At 34.5% G+C, this 13,650-nt stretch overlaps 2 protein-coding genes and 1 long non-coding RNA gene across 4 annotated transcripts in view; 2 read left to right on the top strand and 1 right to left on the bottom strand.

Annotated features, from left to right (window-relative positions):
- On the top strand, window positions 4,257-6,221 carry LOC109126301. The gene is made up of 2 exons (XR_002033411.1): window positions 4,257-5,588; window positions 6,040-6,221. It is a non-coding gene; the product is annotated as an uncharacterized LOC109126301 (long non-coding RNA).
- Window positions 6,754-9,604, top strand: LOC104711274. Of its 2 annotated transcripts, none has more exons than XM_010427966.2 (5): window positions 6,754-7,660; window positions 8,387-8,520; window positions 8,645-8,792; window positions 9,153-9,259; window positions 9,370-9,604. In XM_010427966.2, the coding sequence occupies exons 1-5, from the start codon at window positions 7,336-7,338 to the stop codon at window positions 9,409-9,411; spliced, it is 756 nt and encodes a 251-aa protein (XP_010426268.1). In that variant the 5' UTR covers window positions 6,754-7,335; the 3' UTR covers window positions 9,412-9,604. The 2 variants fall into 2 exon arrangements, with proteins under 2 accessions (XP_010426268.1, XP_010426269.1); XM_010427967.2 differs by having other exon boundaries at window positions 9,180-9,259.
- The window catches only part of LOC104711275 (E3 ubiquitin-protein ligase SIS3), a 3,835-nt gene continuing 938 nt past the window's right edge, over window positions 10,754-13,650 (bottom strand). Inside the window, exons 2-10 of the mRNA XM_010427968.2 lie at window positions 13,549-13,587; window positions 13,152-13,218; window positions 12,952-13,025; window positions 12,466-12,604; window positions 12,290-12,382; window positions 12,153-12,218; window positions 11,886-12,005; window positions 11,485-11,598; window positions 10,754-11,320 (exon numbers count right to left, since the gene is read on the bottom strand). Of these exons, the coding sequence (XP_010426270.1) occupies window positions 10,985-11,320; window positions 11,485-11,598; window positions 11,886-12,005; window positions 12,153-12,218; window positions 12,290-12,382; window positions 12,466-12,604; window positions 12,952-13,025; window positions 13,152-13,218; window positions 13,549-13,587 (1,048 nt within the window). The 3' untranslated portion in view covers window positions 10,754-10,984. The remainder of the gene's footprint in view (window positions 11,321-11,484; window positions 11,599-11,885; window positions 12,006-12,152; window positions 12,219-12,289; window positions 12,383-12,465; window positions 12,605-12,951; window positions 13,026-13,151; window positions 13,219-13,548; window positions 13,588-13,650) is intronic.

Raw genomic sequence — 13,650 nt, forward strand, 5'->3', positions numbered from 1 at the left:
AGTTAGCAAATTTGTAGCAAATTTATAGCAAATTTGTTACGATTTGCTATCACCCTTTTATTTACTACCATTGTATAAGTGCAAATAGTTTTTAAAATAAATTTGTAGCAAGTATAAATTTGCAACAAAAATAGATAAATAGCTACAATTTTTTGGTAAATGTACAAACCAAAAACTGTAGTGTCGGTTAAATAAATCAAATGTGAACTGGTAGTAATTTGGATTGGTTCGTTCTTGGTTTCTTATACAAAATTCCCATTAGCTTTTAAAAAAGGAGAGACTCTTGGTTAAAATGTCTAGGCCACGTCTTATAAAAAATTTTGCTTAAGTAGCTTGACAAACACACATAACATATATATTTTAAAAAGTAGAAAAAATATCAAAATAGAACTCAGTTCAATTGGGTTGTTAAATTATTGTATACGATGAAACTAATCAATACAAGCCAAAAAAAAACATATACGAAAAGAGAAGAGTTTATGATGATAATGATAAAGATGATGATGTATGTTGCTGTGTATTGTCCATATTCTCCATACTTTTTGGGGTTGACGCGGTTTATTTGGTAACTAGTGATTTGATCAAACTGTAGAAAGCAACATTACAAAGAGTCAACCTTCTCATGCCATATATGATATATGCACGTCACGGCCTCACGGGTGTGTTTGTGTGAACCTTTTTAGTCTAATTCACGCGGTCAATCATTGGGGATAGTGGATCAATGGAGATGGTGGATACGCAAATAAACCGAATCTAGCAATCAAATCGGATGGCCAATACCGGTTTTACTTGGACAAGTTTTCTTATGAACCAAACTATATAACCTTTTTAAAAACTGAACACAATTACAACATACTTATGTTATAGAAGGTTTATACAACCAACATGACGAATGGATATCTTTTGCTTTTGACACTATTTCTTATAGATAAAAACCTGGTCGAAACAATACTGAACCGAACCCAAACCAAACTATAATTAAATGGCCAATCCTTGTCACGTAGACCACTTTTAATATATTATTAGTTGGACCGGCAAGCTTGAAGAATTAGTGGAAATGAGGAGAATTATTATACGTACTGGAATGGAACTGTATGATTTATGTCTAAACTTTTATCATATAAAGTCTTAAACCACGTGTCTTTCGTTATACTGGATGATTGTATTCTTTTGGCGGTTTAGTTTTCATTATTGATGGACAGACTACGACACTAAATTTGGTTCCAGCACTTGGACTAGTTGTTTACAAATAGTTGACTATACCGGGTTCACATTATGGACTATGACCCATTCGATCTTACTGTGACTTTTGTCTGTATGTGTATAAATGTATGTATATATATATATATATTATACCCCCATATAACTGTATTTTATACAATAGAGAAACTAACTTTACCCTACGAGGTCATGGAGCAAAAGACAAGTTGCCTTTCTTCATAACTGGGCTGGCAAATGCTATGCACTAGTGAACATAGACCTTCGCTATTTCTTTCAATAGATAATTAAAATTACCTCTAAACTATATATATGATGAAATATATTACAATTATCATTTTTACAGTCCACAAATTTTGAAATGTTTATTTAATCCAAAAAAATTATAAGCAATAAAGATGTTTCTCCTTCCCAAACAGAAACATCAGACAAATTTGGACGAAAACACACTTTTATCTCCATCTTTTTTTTGTTTTTTTTTTTTTCAAATGTCATTTTCTGCTCCACTTTCTATGTAATGATCCAAACCAAATTTTTCTATGTCATTGATAACTTAACCAATTTTTTCAATGTTACTGATAACTTACGTTACCTTTCTCAGCGCCACAACCATCTACATATATATATAGTATCTATACCCTAATTCTGCCTCGACCGTCAATCTCATCTGATCTCAATTTTTTGCCGCAACAATTATTATCATCCACCTGATTTTCATAAGAGATTTGTATGAAGATGGGTGCATCATAACTATTTTTGCTATTTTATCTCGCAATATTTATTACATATAAATGATTCATACAAATTTCATATAATATCCATTAATTCCTATTTGCGACATGGACATATATCGCATCTTTTGCTCTCATGTTGGTGAATTCGGCCAAAAAATGTAACTTTCAAGAGTATTTCTATGGATTGTCTGTCCCATTATGTTTTTAATTATATCGTTCAAATCATACAACAACCACATTTTACCATACAAACCGAGAATCACATTTTTCTTTTCAATCCGTAAATTTTTTATAATCAACAGTCTTGCTAAAAAGCCCTAAAGTTTTTATTAAAGTTTCTTCAAAAAGTACGCATGCACTTATATCATCTACACAAGGGGTAAGGGAAAAAACTATTCACTACCTACAAATGTACGCACGCACTAAAAGTTTACATTGAATACAAAATTAAACACGATCATTAAAATCTATGTGGCTTCACGTGAAACATGTTTAAATTGTGTAACCAAAACAACGTTGTTTATCGGAAGTTTCGACGTTGATGCCCTTAACTTGAACTTCTTCAAATTAAAAAGTGCAATATTGTGTCGACGAAGACCTAAGTAAAGATAAGTTTATACATAAAAGCTCTGATTGGTAAGTCTCAACTACTATGTGCTAAAGTTTATAAGTTTTTCTTTCACAAAAAATCGGTTTGACCAAAAAAACAATTTCTAAGTTTTAGAGCAGACAATGATATCATTTAAACGTTTTGGGTGAGGAGGTGGTTGAGCTATATCTTTAATTGTTAACACCCGTCTAGTGGACGATTCGAGCACTCCACAAGTCAACGTTTTGATTTTTTTATTTCGTGCCTTCGTGGTATATACGTGTCTAATTTTCATACAACAATTTTTAATGTATTATATGATCTGAGGATTCTGAGCTAAACCAAATTCTGGTTGCAACTTTGTTCTTTTTTTAATTGACACCGATGGAAGATACTGATACGATATTACGTAGATTTTCTTTTGCGCAGTTTTTTCCAAACTTGGTCGGGTCTTATTGCTTGTTAATCCGGGTATTTCACTATTTGTTTATTCGCAGTTTTCAAATTAAATTGTTATTGAGTTTAGCTAGGGATTTTATTATTTTTGACTTTTTCTATTTATAGAAAAACATGAATCCTATGAAGTTGTTGCCAAAACAATGTTATAGAATAACTTTTCTTTTAGTGATAGCTTCTGAGATTTTCTTCATCAATCGTTACAAATAGATACAATTTTTATGTGTTTGAAAGAATACTTAGATATGAGGTATTTTTATATATTGTATAAAATAAACGGGTTGTTTTTAAAAGAGATATATATACTTTTATCCACAAACTGTATAATACAAAATATACACGAATAAGAAAGGCAGAACATTAGCTACAAATTATAAACGAATAGATAGAATTATTATAAACAAAAAAAACTGTATGCTATTTGCATTATTGCATAATGTAAATGCTTTAGAAGTTGGCTAAAAAAAACTTAAAGATGTACATGGACGAGAAACTTCTAGCAAGTTTATGCACTTTGTTGTAGATTGTAGTTTTGGCCCAATATACTGGAAGACAACATTATGGTGCCGCCATTTTCCCACAAAGTAATAATGATTGGGATATTGATCACTTAAAACTAACATTGTTAGCCGAATAATAATTATTACTACGGTCTAAACAATAGTGTATATTAGTTTATATAGGTTTAAAATAGATCCAACTGCAAGTCCAAATGTGAATTGTGGAGTATACAACAAACCTAACAGGGACAGCCCACTCAATGATTGACCACAAATTCTCGATGTCAACTTGCTCGATGTAGGCTTGTCCACATATTCGTCATAATTAAGAACTTGGAATATGAAACAATACAAACTTATGAACAAGAGAGAAACAATTATATTATAATATTACTATTATATTGTCGAAGTGGCAACACAGATCAACTGTTTATTATGGTATTTCTATTAGTGTTTTATGATAACATTATTATATATTGCCAAAGTGGCAACACAGATCAACTATTTATAATGGTAGTTCTGTTACGTTAGTGTGTTTGTGGAGAGTCACCATGACAAGGAATATTTTGTAAATAGTCTGTAATAGAACTTTCACATGTAAGCACTTTCAAGTTTCAAAGGTGCAATCATTAATTAGATAGAATGTGTAGTAGTCACCTTTTTTGTTCAACGCCTAATTTAGTTTAGTTCTTCCCTTTTGTACTGTGAAACTGAAACCTCCTCGATTTAGGAATATTTTGCTACGCATTGTTTTGATTAATGATTATATATTTTTTTACCTTTTTTTAGTGTTGTTGTGCTCCGCTTTCAATCCACTTAATTTTATCTTTAACCTATCCTGGTGACTGAATTTTTTTTCTTTTAAAAAACAAATAGCTAAAAACCAAAAAAAATTGGCTTGTGACTTGTCGTCCTGAATTGAATTGTCATGCATGTCTCTTCGTCTTTTGACAGGTGATGAAGTAGGGAAGAATCCAAACAATCATGCAAAATGCTTCTTAATTAGAGCTAACATCATTGCTCTCTCTCAGATACTTTGTGCAAACGCATCAACACTACTCCACTCCCTGACCCGTATCCGCCAGCGAAACCACAAAATTAAAACAATGTTTTGATGATTTCTCAGCTACTTAATAGCTAACTAACCAACGACATGCATGTGAATACCTTTTCAAGAAAAAAAGGAGACACGGATAGAGAGGGTGGTAAACCATCAATCCTCCAAAAAACATATATCTTGCTTCCAATCGCTTCTAGCATACATGGCACCCACATGCGACCAAGTCGAGTACCATTTAAACATCAAATAAGACTCATGGAGAGACACGTCCGTCTATCTGTCATGACATGCACATCCTCTTCCGACATGTGTGATACACCGCATACCACTGTTTGTCCCCTAACGCTTGCTCTACAAGTTGCTGCGGTCAAACGCAAGTCGACCACCCGAATTTTGAGAGAATGATAAGTAAATGGAAAATGCTTTAGGGGACATCATTTCTTGTTTTCATCTCTCTTTTTTTTTTTTGGTGAGAAAAGGGAGGTTTACCTCCCTTAATTTATTAAAAAGGAAAAAAAAAAAATTACACTCGGACTTGCCGTGGGAACGCAGCCCCACTAACATCCTCCAAACAAATAGAATTCACACAATCTTGAACAAACTCTAACAAAAGAAAACTCAGCGGTAATAAAAACGCATAGTTCGCCAATCCATCAGCAAGACGATTAATCTTCCTATACACATGTGAAATACGGACTATCCAGTCCCTTGCAATAAAGCCATGGTACAAACGTACCAGAAAAAACAGCGGATGAGCATCACTAACCTCTGCCCTTAAAAAACCGACAACTATCTCCAAAGTCCAAATCCACCTCGATCTCCAACCTTCTCACTCCACGATCCCAAGCAACTAACAAACCATAGTACACTTCCCATAGTTCAGCCAATGGTGCAGAACAGATCCCAATATTCAAAACAAAACCCACAGACCAACAACCATGCATCCTCACCCCGCAACACACCCCCAGCTGTAGCTAACCCGGGATTACCTCTTGAAGCTCCATCGGTGTTTAGCTTCACCCAACCCTCAGGTGGTCGTTTTCATCTCTCTTTCTTTTGTTCAGCCTATTTAGTTTTAAATCTTATTGGAGGGACGTCCCATATTTCTTTGAGTGACCGTGAACATTCTTATTTAGTGCATATGTTCTTGAAACTTAAAACATAATCTCTACCAACCCAAGTTTCTACAAGCATAAGCCCAACCCGTATATAACTAAATCAGCCTTTAAAAGGAAAACAAACGGGCCTAACAAACAAATTTGAAATTGAATCGATTATGTAATTAAATGAGCCATGTTACAAAGTTTACATTCATAGCCACGCAAGTCTTGCGCATCAGATCAAAAAAAATTGTACGCCAAGCTTTATCGTTATTTTTTTGTCCAAAATCTTTCAAGTTCAAGCAATCTAAAAAATATATCCATGATGCATGCTTCAAAAAGGGGTGTCTAGACTAACTAAAGATGCTTCTTTTTCTAAAAGGAGAATCCTGTTTTCATTAGTCGGAGAACAAACTAATCAATGATATTGTCAAGAATCTTGTCTAACTTCATTCAGGTACCTTTTTGTCTGTTTTTGTTGTTGTTGTTGTTGTTGTTGTTGTCTTGTTGAACAATAAGTTATACCAAAGACTTGGCCTTGTTGCTGGCAAAAAAAAAAAAAAAGACTTGGCCTTGTGACCTTGTCTGCCGTTGTCCAAATAAGTATAGTAAGCTAATCTGAACATAATTTTTGATTTTGTTCCTCATGTCTACAAAAGTTACTTTATTAAGACGTCGTAATGAGTGATAACCAATCAATTAATTGACATTTTTAACCGGTAATCGAAGATTCGTTCCTCTTTACCAGAGAGGACACAAATTTTGGGTTATTATTAAAACATATTTAATCATATTTGCTAATAATATATATTGTTTATTTATTATGATTGGTGTTCACGATTAGAAACATGGAACATGAGTCTGCATGTGAAGGCGACAACTTCTATATATATAACACATACAAGTACAAATCTCTGTTTGTGGCATATTAAACGAATAAAATAACAACGAATGTAAATAAATTTAAGTATTATATGAAGCCACTCTTGCTATCCAATGACCTTTCGACTGATCAAACAGACTCACATTTGAACCCCATGCCCCTCTTATATAGCCACTGCTTCTTCTTTTTTTTTTTTTTTTTTTTTNGCATCTATCATTTTATTATATAAAGTCATTCCTCTATTAACTATTACTATAACACATGTAGGTCCTTTGTTCCTAATTTATCAGTTAATAAATAATATCATCTGAACAATTTATAGTTTATTTGTATTTATTGATGAATAATAGTTTGGTCCCAGAAAAAAAAAAAACCTAGTCGGCCTTTTAGTGTTTTTTGAAGTTAGTGGCGAAATTGGTGGCAGAATAGCTTAAAAATAATAGACCACAAAAATAACTAGTCGGTAGTTTTAGAAAATTAATCTAATTAAAACGAAAAAAAATACTTAGCTTGATAATTATATATGTTTATTTAGGTCAAACCCAATATCATGTAGATATGTTTGAACATCAAAAACTAAAAACATACAATTTTTAACTTGGTATATATGACTTGTATTATTCATTAACTTAAAAAGATTAAAATATATTACAAACAAATCTGAGTGTTTGTTATATATTATCATTGTCCACTTCTCTCTCTCATACTTAATTTTGGTATAAGAAGAAAGAGGGAAACATAGTTTGAGTCTTTATTTGGGATATTTACATTTTAAAAAAAACCCTCCCAACAACCATGGCCTCGCTTCCGGTGAAGCCTCTACCTTCCGGCCACTTACAGCTTCTTCACCGGAATCTCGTTACTCCCCCGTCGATGATATCCGCCGGTTTCAAAAGGCATCATATCTTAGGAGTCCCTTCTTATCTACGTATTGATGAATCTGTGAAGCATATGAGAAGCCTTAGGTCGTTGAACAATCGTCGGCGGGTAAGCAAAAGCGCCGGCGTGTCTATGTCGGTGGCTTCGGCTGAGGATTTGCCTGCGGTTTCTTGGGAATCTTGGAAGCCCGACAAGAATACCTTAGCTCCGTCGCTAAGTGACGTCATTTGGCCTGCAGCAGGTAACTAATGAGTTATTAAATCTGTGTACCGGAGAAATTATTTTATGCTCACTTTGTTATTAAGAGTTAGTATTAATTTGATATATTCTTCTTTTACGTCTAGACTAGTTGATATTAATTTGGATTCTAAATATATGCATCTCCTTTCATATTAGGCAAACTATGAGTCCACGATTCCTACTTTGGGGTTTAGAAAAAAAAAATCATATTAATATAGAAATGATAAAAATAACATATATTAGACAGCAAGTTTCTTTGTCCGAAGACAAGGGAAGAGAGAGAGAGACAGATTGGTTGTGTCTCTTCCAACGACCAAATAGCTAGCTATATTGATAATATAGGATATGAATCTAACTGTTTGAGGTTTGACCGTTTGACCCATTCTCAAGTTTAGCAAGAATTCATACTTTTAACCAATTTGTATGTATAATCTTGGAGAAATGTAAGGGAACGGTTTATGGATTTTGTAAGGTTGTAAATATTAGAAAATAGCCATAGTCCATCAAATCCTCATTATACTGTGGTATTATCATTTTACGTCATGTTATAAATTTCTGAACATGCATGCAAAAGGAATTGACTTATTTGGTTTATTAAAGGTCATTTTACCTTCAAATATATGTTCTTAATCTTGAATCTACAACCGTTTTGATCAAATTAGTTATATAAGTATATGTTCAAACGATTTGAATGTTTGTTACTTTTTTTTGTATGAGAAAATTAAAGGAGCGTTTGCGGCAATGGCCATAATGGGAAGACTAGATCAAATGTTAAACCCTAAAGGGATCTCCATGTCGGTTGCACCACTTGGTGCCGTCTCTGCCATACTCTTCACCACCCCTTCTGCTCCTTCTGCTCGGGTAATTTCCTAGACGCTTTTTTCTTACTTCGATTGAAATGTTAAAACATAGCTAGCCTTAAACGCTAGGTAGGTAGTGTTGATCATCAGCATGGTGATGATGGGTGCATGTGTATTTATTTCAGAAATACAATATGTTCATGGCTCAAATAGGTTGTGCAGCCATTGGGGTGTTGGCGTTCTCCGTCTTTGGGCCAGGCTGGCTTGCCCGCAGCACAGCTCTCGCAGCTTCCATCGCGTTCATGGTCATCGCTCGTGCCAATCATCCTCCAGGTAATTCAATCCTACTCTTCTTTTCTGGAAGCTTTATACTATAAAAAACAAAAATCTTGAACTACCTAGCCAAAATAAAGAATCAGATTTCTTATATGTGTTTGTAAGGGATATGAGAACCATGGGACCTTAATATATCGTAGAAATAAGTTGGAAGCTACAGGAGCTATATTCGGAAATGAAAAAGTGTGTTCATCAGTATCATATTTGATATATGAATATTGGGAAGGATAATTTAGAAAATAAAACTTGAAGTACAAATTTCCACTCTCAACAATGATAATATAATTTGGGATTTTCATGTATTATATCGGTTTTGAAATAGTTGAATGATATATATTTGCATATGAAAACATACAGCGGCGAGTTTACCACTAATGTTCATAGATGGAGCAAAGTTACATAAGTTGAACTTTTGGTACGCATTATTCCCAGGTGCAGCCGCTTGTATCCTCCTCTGCTTCCTCGTAAGTTACCCTTCTCCTTTCAAAGTACATGATATTTGCTAATTGCCTCTTCTGCTTTCAAACCTATTTGCTTAGATATATATGTGTGTGTTTGTTTTTTGTTTCTGCAGCAAGAGATAGTGTGTTATTTGAAGGAAAACTTAAAATTTTGAAAAATGGAAAAGAGGGACACATGTTTATATATATTGGTGGAGGAGAGATCCTGCATGTGAAGATTTTTGGTTCATGTTTAGACGTTTACGGTAGATGGTCGACGTATATTCATACCCGGCCGTATATAAATGAATATATAAACAAATTTATTTATATACATACACATATATACGTTTCTACGAAACTTGTAAGTTGTAATGATTTATTTTCCATTTTTGGTCTTTTACGTTGAGATTAATTTACTTAAATAATAATAATATGTGTATCGATATGTATCATCGTACATATATACACATGGTGGAATGTAGATTATTTTTCTTCACTTGGAAGAAAATTATTATTTGTGTGGCACTGAACAAAACTTTCGATATGTTCACTGATACTTATATGTTGATCTTCAAAATCTTTATATTGTATGTGTCACTTTTATCATTTTATGTAGACAAATTAGGATTGATATATACAAGGAGAATATGATTGGTGATGAGATATTTTATATGTAATTAATACCAACATTCCTTATCGAAACAAACATATATGTTTAACAAATGTTTAACAAAATCATTCTAAATTTTTTTTTTAAAAAAAACGTTTTATTAGTTTGTGTTTTTGTTGGTGGTTTAGTTTTCAGTCAATTCTCTTTTCATATCAATCATATAGTCATTCAATTTAGTCATACGAATATAGGAATGCATGGATGATAAATGATTTTGGTCAACGAATATGAATAGAGTATTGACTGAAAACCATCCATGGATTCTAAAATCGTTTGACTACTTTTTTTTATTAAGTTTGTTGTGCCACTTAGGTTTTGAATGGTAACAGCGGTCAAGGCGGACAAATCCGTCAGTGGTTTAGACCACTTTCTTTTCATCATTCACAAATTTTGTTCCCAGGGATGCGGTCCAAAAGATACAGAAAAAAAATCGCTGCGGACCAACTGCAAACTATTTTTGTGTACGAATAAAGTTGATCCGCAACAGTCTGCTGCCCACCCTATTTTTAGGGCAGATTAAACCGTTGACAGATTTGGCCGCCCCGACCGCAGTCACCATTCAGAACCTTAGTTAATTGTTTGATAAGTGTTTCTGTGTTTGTATTAAAAAAGAATATGTTTGTGTTGAGTTACTTTGAAACCTTTAGTATGTAAACTAGTTTTTCAAAGATCCTTCAACAAAGTTAAAGCTAACCCATGCAGAAAAAGTTGTATAAAACTGAAAGCAAAAAAACACCAACCTTTTTTTTTCTTTTCTTAAAGCAGAAAAAGTTGGTCTAAGCACTTCACTTAGCCTTTGGCAATTTCAGTGGTTCTGATTCTCTATGGCTTTAGGGTTTATAACATTGAAAATTGGTCTTGACCTGAAACCATAACCATGTAAAAGGTATCTGAACAATGTCTATCATTACAGAGTTTGGACATGAACAATTCTTCTTCCCTCTTACCAAATGTAAACCCCCGATTTATTTACATTTCAAGACTGTCAAAGCTGATAACATTTTAAGGAATGGGTAGGGAAATCAGTCAAGTGTTAGTGTTTTGGGTAGAACTTTCCACAGGCTCATTCCTTTCTCTCATCTCCGAGATGGAGATAGATCAGTCGAGACAGGTGGAACCCCACCGTTCTCTGCAGTCTCCAGAGCGGTGTCTGTGTGGACTGGGTGGATTAGGGATTGAAGTCTCAAAAAGTAGCTCTCGCTTTGAAGTTGGCTTCTTATGTACCGAGCTTCTGTTGTTTCTGTGTTCACTTGTGAGGGTTGTTCTGTTCCTGAGCTCTGGAGGTTGGATAATGCGCTGAGATCAAGGTCTGGGAAAACCGAGCACCGGCACCGGGGACATTTCACGTTTAAACGCAACCACTGGTCTATGCACTCCACATGGAAATTATGGGCGCAAGGCAAACCTCTAACCTGTAAAATTCAGACAAATTCCGCTCATCTAAGGAAAGCATTGAGACGAGAAAAGCACGCAAGCACAGTATGAAAGCAAAGCTAGTGTTCAATACCACAACAATATGAATAAGAAGTTGGTTAATCTAGCAATGGAGAAAATTTAGGAAAGTGATGTTTAGTACCTCATGGCCAATATGGAACTCCTCTAAGCAGATTAAGCATTCACCGCAGTCATCTGGGACAGCTTTTAATCTGAACTTTGGAAGTTCTTGAATGAGTGCTTCAACAGCTTCTGTCTGTTTACCAACCAAAGCATTAGATGTTTGGAATCTTGAGACAGAGATATAGTAAAAGTAATGGGCATAATCACATCCTGCCAATGATATCTTCTTTGACATCATTGGCAAAGAAGATTTCTGTTTCTCTACAAAATATGTCCACAGGTACTGGAAACATAACTGTTGAGTATGAGATTACTCGTATGGGAGAGATTAAAACCACGGAAAGAGTAGCTATGAGTCATATTTATGATAGAGACAAGTTACTAAATCTTAGGGTGCTGACAGTAAAGGACCAGACTTGCCTGAGCTGGAGTCAAGTAAAGTCCAGGATGGTATGTAGCAGCATCTTGACTTATGCCTCTCATCTCTTGGCCTGCGGCTTCAAATGCCCAGTCAGGTACCCTAATCATGTCAACTAAAATCTGGGTACAAGAAAACAGACATTGACAAATTACTCAGAAGTGTCAGGGACTAACTGCAACATAAAGCACTTGGAAACAAAAATCATAATGATAAACTCCGAAAAGTGTAAAGGAATTGAAGTTGAATAATTAAATCCTGAAACTTACCCCGAACTCTGAAATCGGAATTCCCTGCTGAGCACGTAATAAGTGTACCTGTCTTCGTGTCAACCACTATCAAGTAAACTCATATTAAGTTGGGTCCCATCTTCAAACCAACAAAAAAAAGCTTGATAAAAATCTACCTTTCCAACACAGATGCAAGCAATGCAGAGGAGGCCACAGTAGCTGAACATCAACCAAATGAGAAAACCCCATTTTTGGCCTTCTTCAGGTAACTATCACAAGATAATACATACTAACTCAGCAACAGATTTCCAACAAGAATAATCATATGCCATGACTGTAAAAAAATTCTTACACATCTTTTCGCCTTTGTAAACCATAGTGTACCGATTACAGTCCAAGCCCACAAAAATGGATACAGCATCAGAGATAGGACAGACAGGACAACCACTCTTCCACAAAACATGGCGTTCCTCTGTTGGCTTCCAAAATCCCTAACAGATGTTCATACCATAAATTATTATGACACAAATAAATATTCATCAAACTTTGCTACCTAGGGAGATAAGAGAAATGTTGCAACTAGCTACTTATGAGATCAAGCTTGCAACTCAAAGAGCCTATTCGACTGGAGCTACAAAGATATTCTACCAATTGGCATATATTTATCATAATCGAATCCTTCTCAATGAATTACATGCCTATCTAAGGAATAAGGATAGCAAATAGAAGACTACACAAAAGTTTCTTCTTGAGATAACAAATCTGGGAAACGGGGAGGAAGATTCCAACATCAAATTAAGTGTAACTCTAGGAACTAGGAGATTTAGATGGAACTTACAAGCCAAGTCCAGAAGCAAGACCATTGTCAACAAACATGAAGACCCGGAAGAGAAACACAGTGGTATAATCGACCTGCAAGTCATAGAGACAAACAAAACCGTGAGGGTAAAATAACTAAACTTAAAGATTCCAAGGAAAGGAACACAAAAGAACCGAAACTGATAATAAAAAAAAGTAGAACTGAGGTGCACCACCTACCACAATCCATATATGCAGAGGGTATTCGCAAGAACGATATCTATTCCAATTGACAGCTACAATGATTCTACAACGCAAAAACCATTAAGGAAAACGAAATCGAGAGGTTTATCTATATTACCTTAATTCAGTACAAGATCCACTAGTTCCTCTACTCCAAAAGAACCAAAACTAAAAATCAAATCTTCAAGACAACAAAAAGAAGCAGTAGAAGATGTAAAATTTAATTTACTTTTCCTTCTGATGAACCCTAAATCGAAAAAAACTGGAGAAATCATCTCCGGAACTGAGAATTCTCAGCTCGATCCAAAGCAAGAACACAAAATTATACCGGAATTTGTAAAAAGAACTAAAATTCGCGGAATTAAAACTAGCATAGAGATATATATAAGGATACACACTAGTGGCAAGCATCGACAAGAAGAACCCATCATACCTGCACAAGAATTTATAAAACGTTAACAGAAAAAAAAAAAAAAAAAAAAAAAAAAAAAAAAAA

This window comes from Camelina sativa, chromosome 9 (genome assembly GCF_000633955.1).
Source record: "Camelina sativa cultivar DH55 chromosome 9, Cs, whole genome shotgun sequence".
Lineage (NCBI taxonomy): Eukaryota > Viridiplantae > Streptophyta > Magnoliopsida > Brassicales > Brassicaceae > Camelina > Camelina sativa.

Coding starts and splice junctions, on each gene's coding strand:
- LOC104711274 (XM_010427966.2), top strand. CDS start 7,336: ATGGCCTCGCTTCCGGTGAAGCCTCTACCTTCCGGCCACTTACAGCTT. Junction 8,521..8,644: donor CTTCTGCTCCTTCTGCTCGG/GTAATTTCCTAG, acceptor TATTTATTTCAG/AAATACAATATGTTCATGGC. Junction 8,793..9,152: donor TCGTGCCAATCATCCTCCAG/GTAATTCAATCC, acceptor GAAAACATACAG/CGGCGAGTTTACCACTAATG.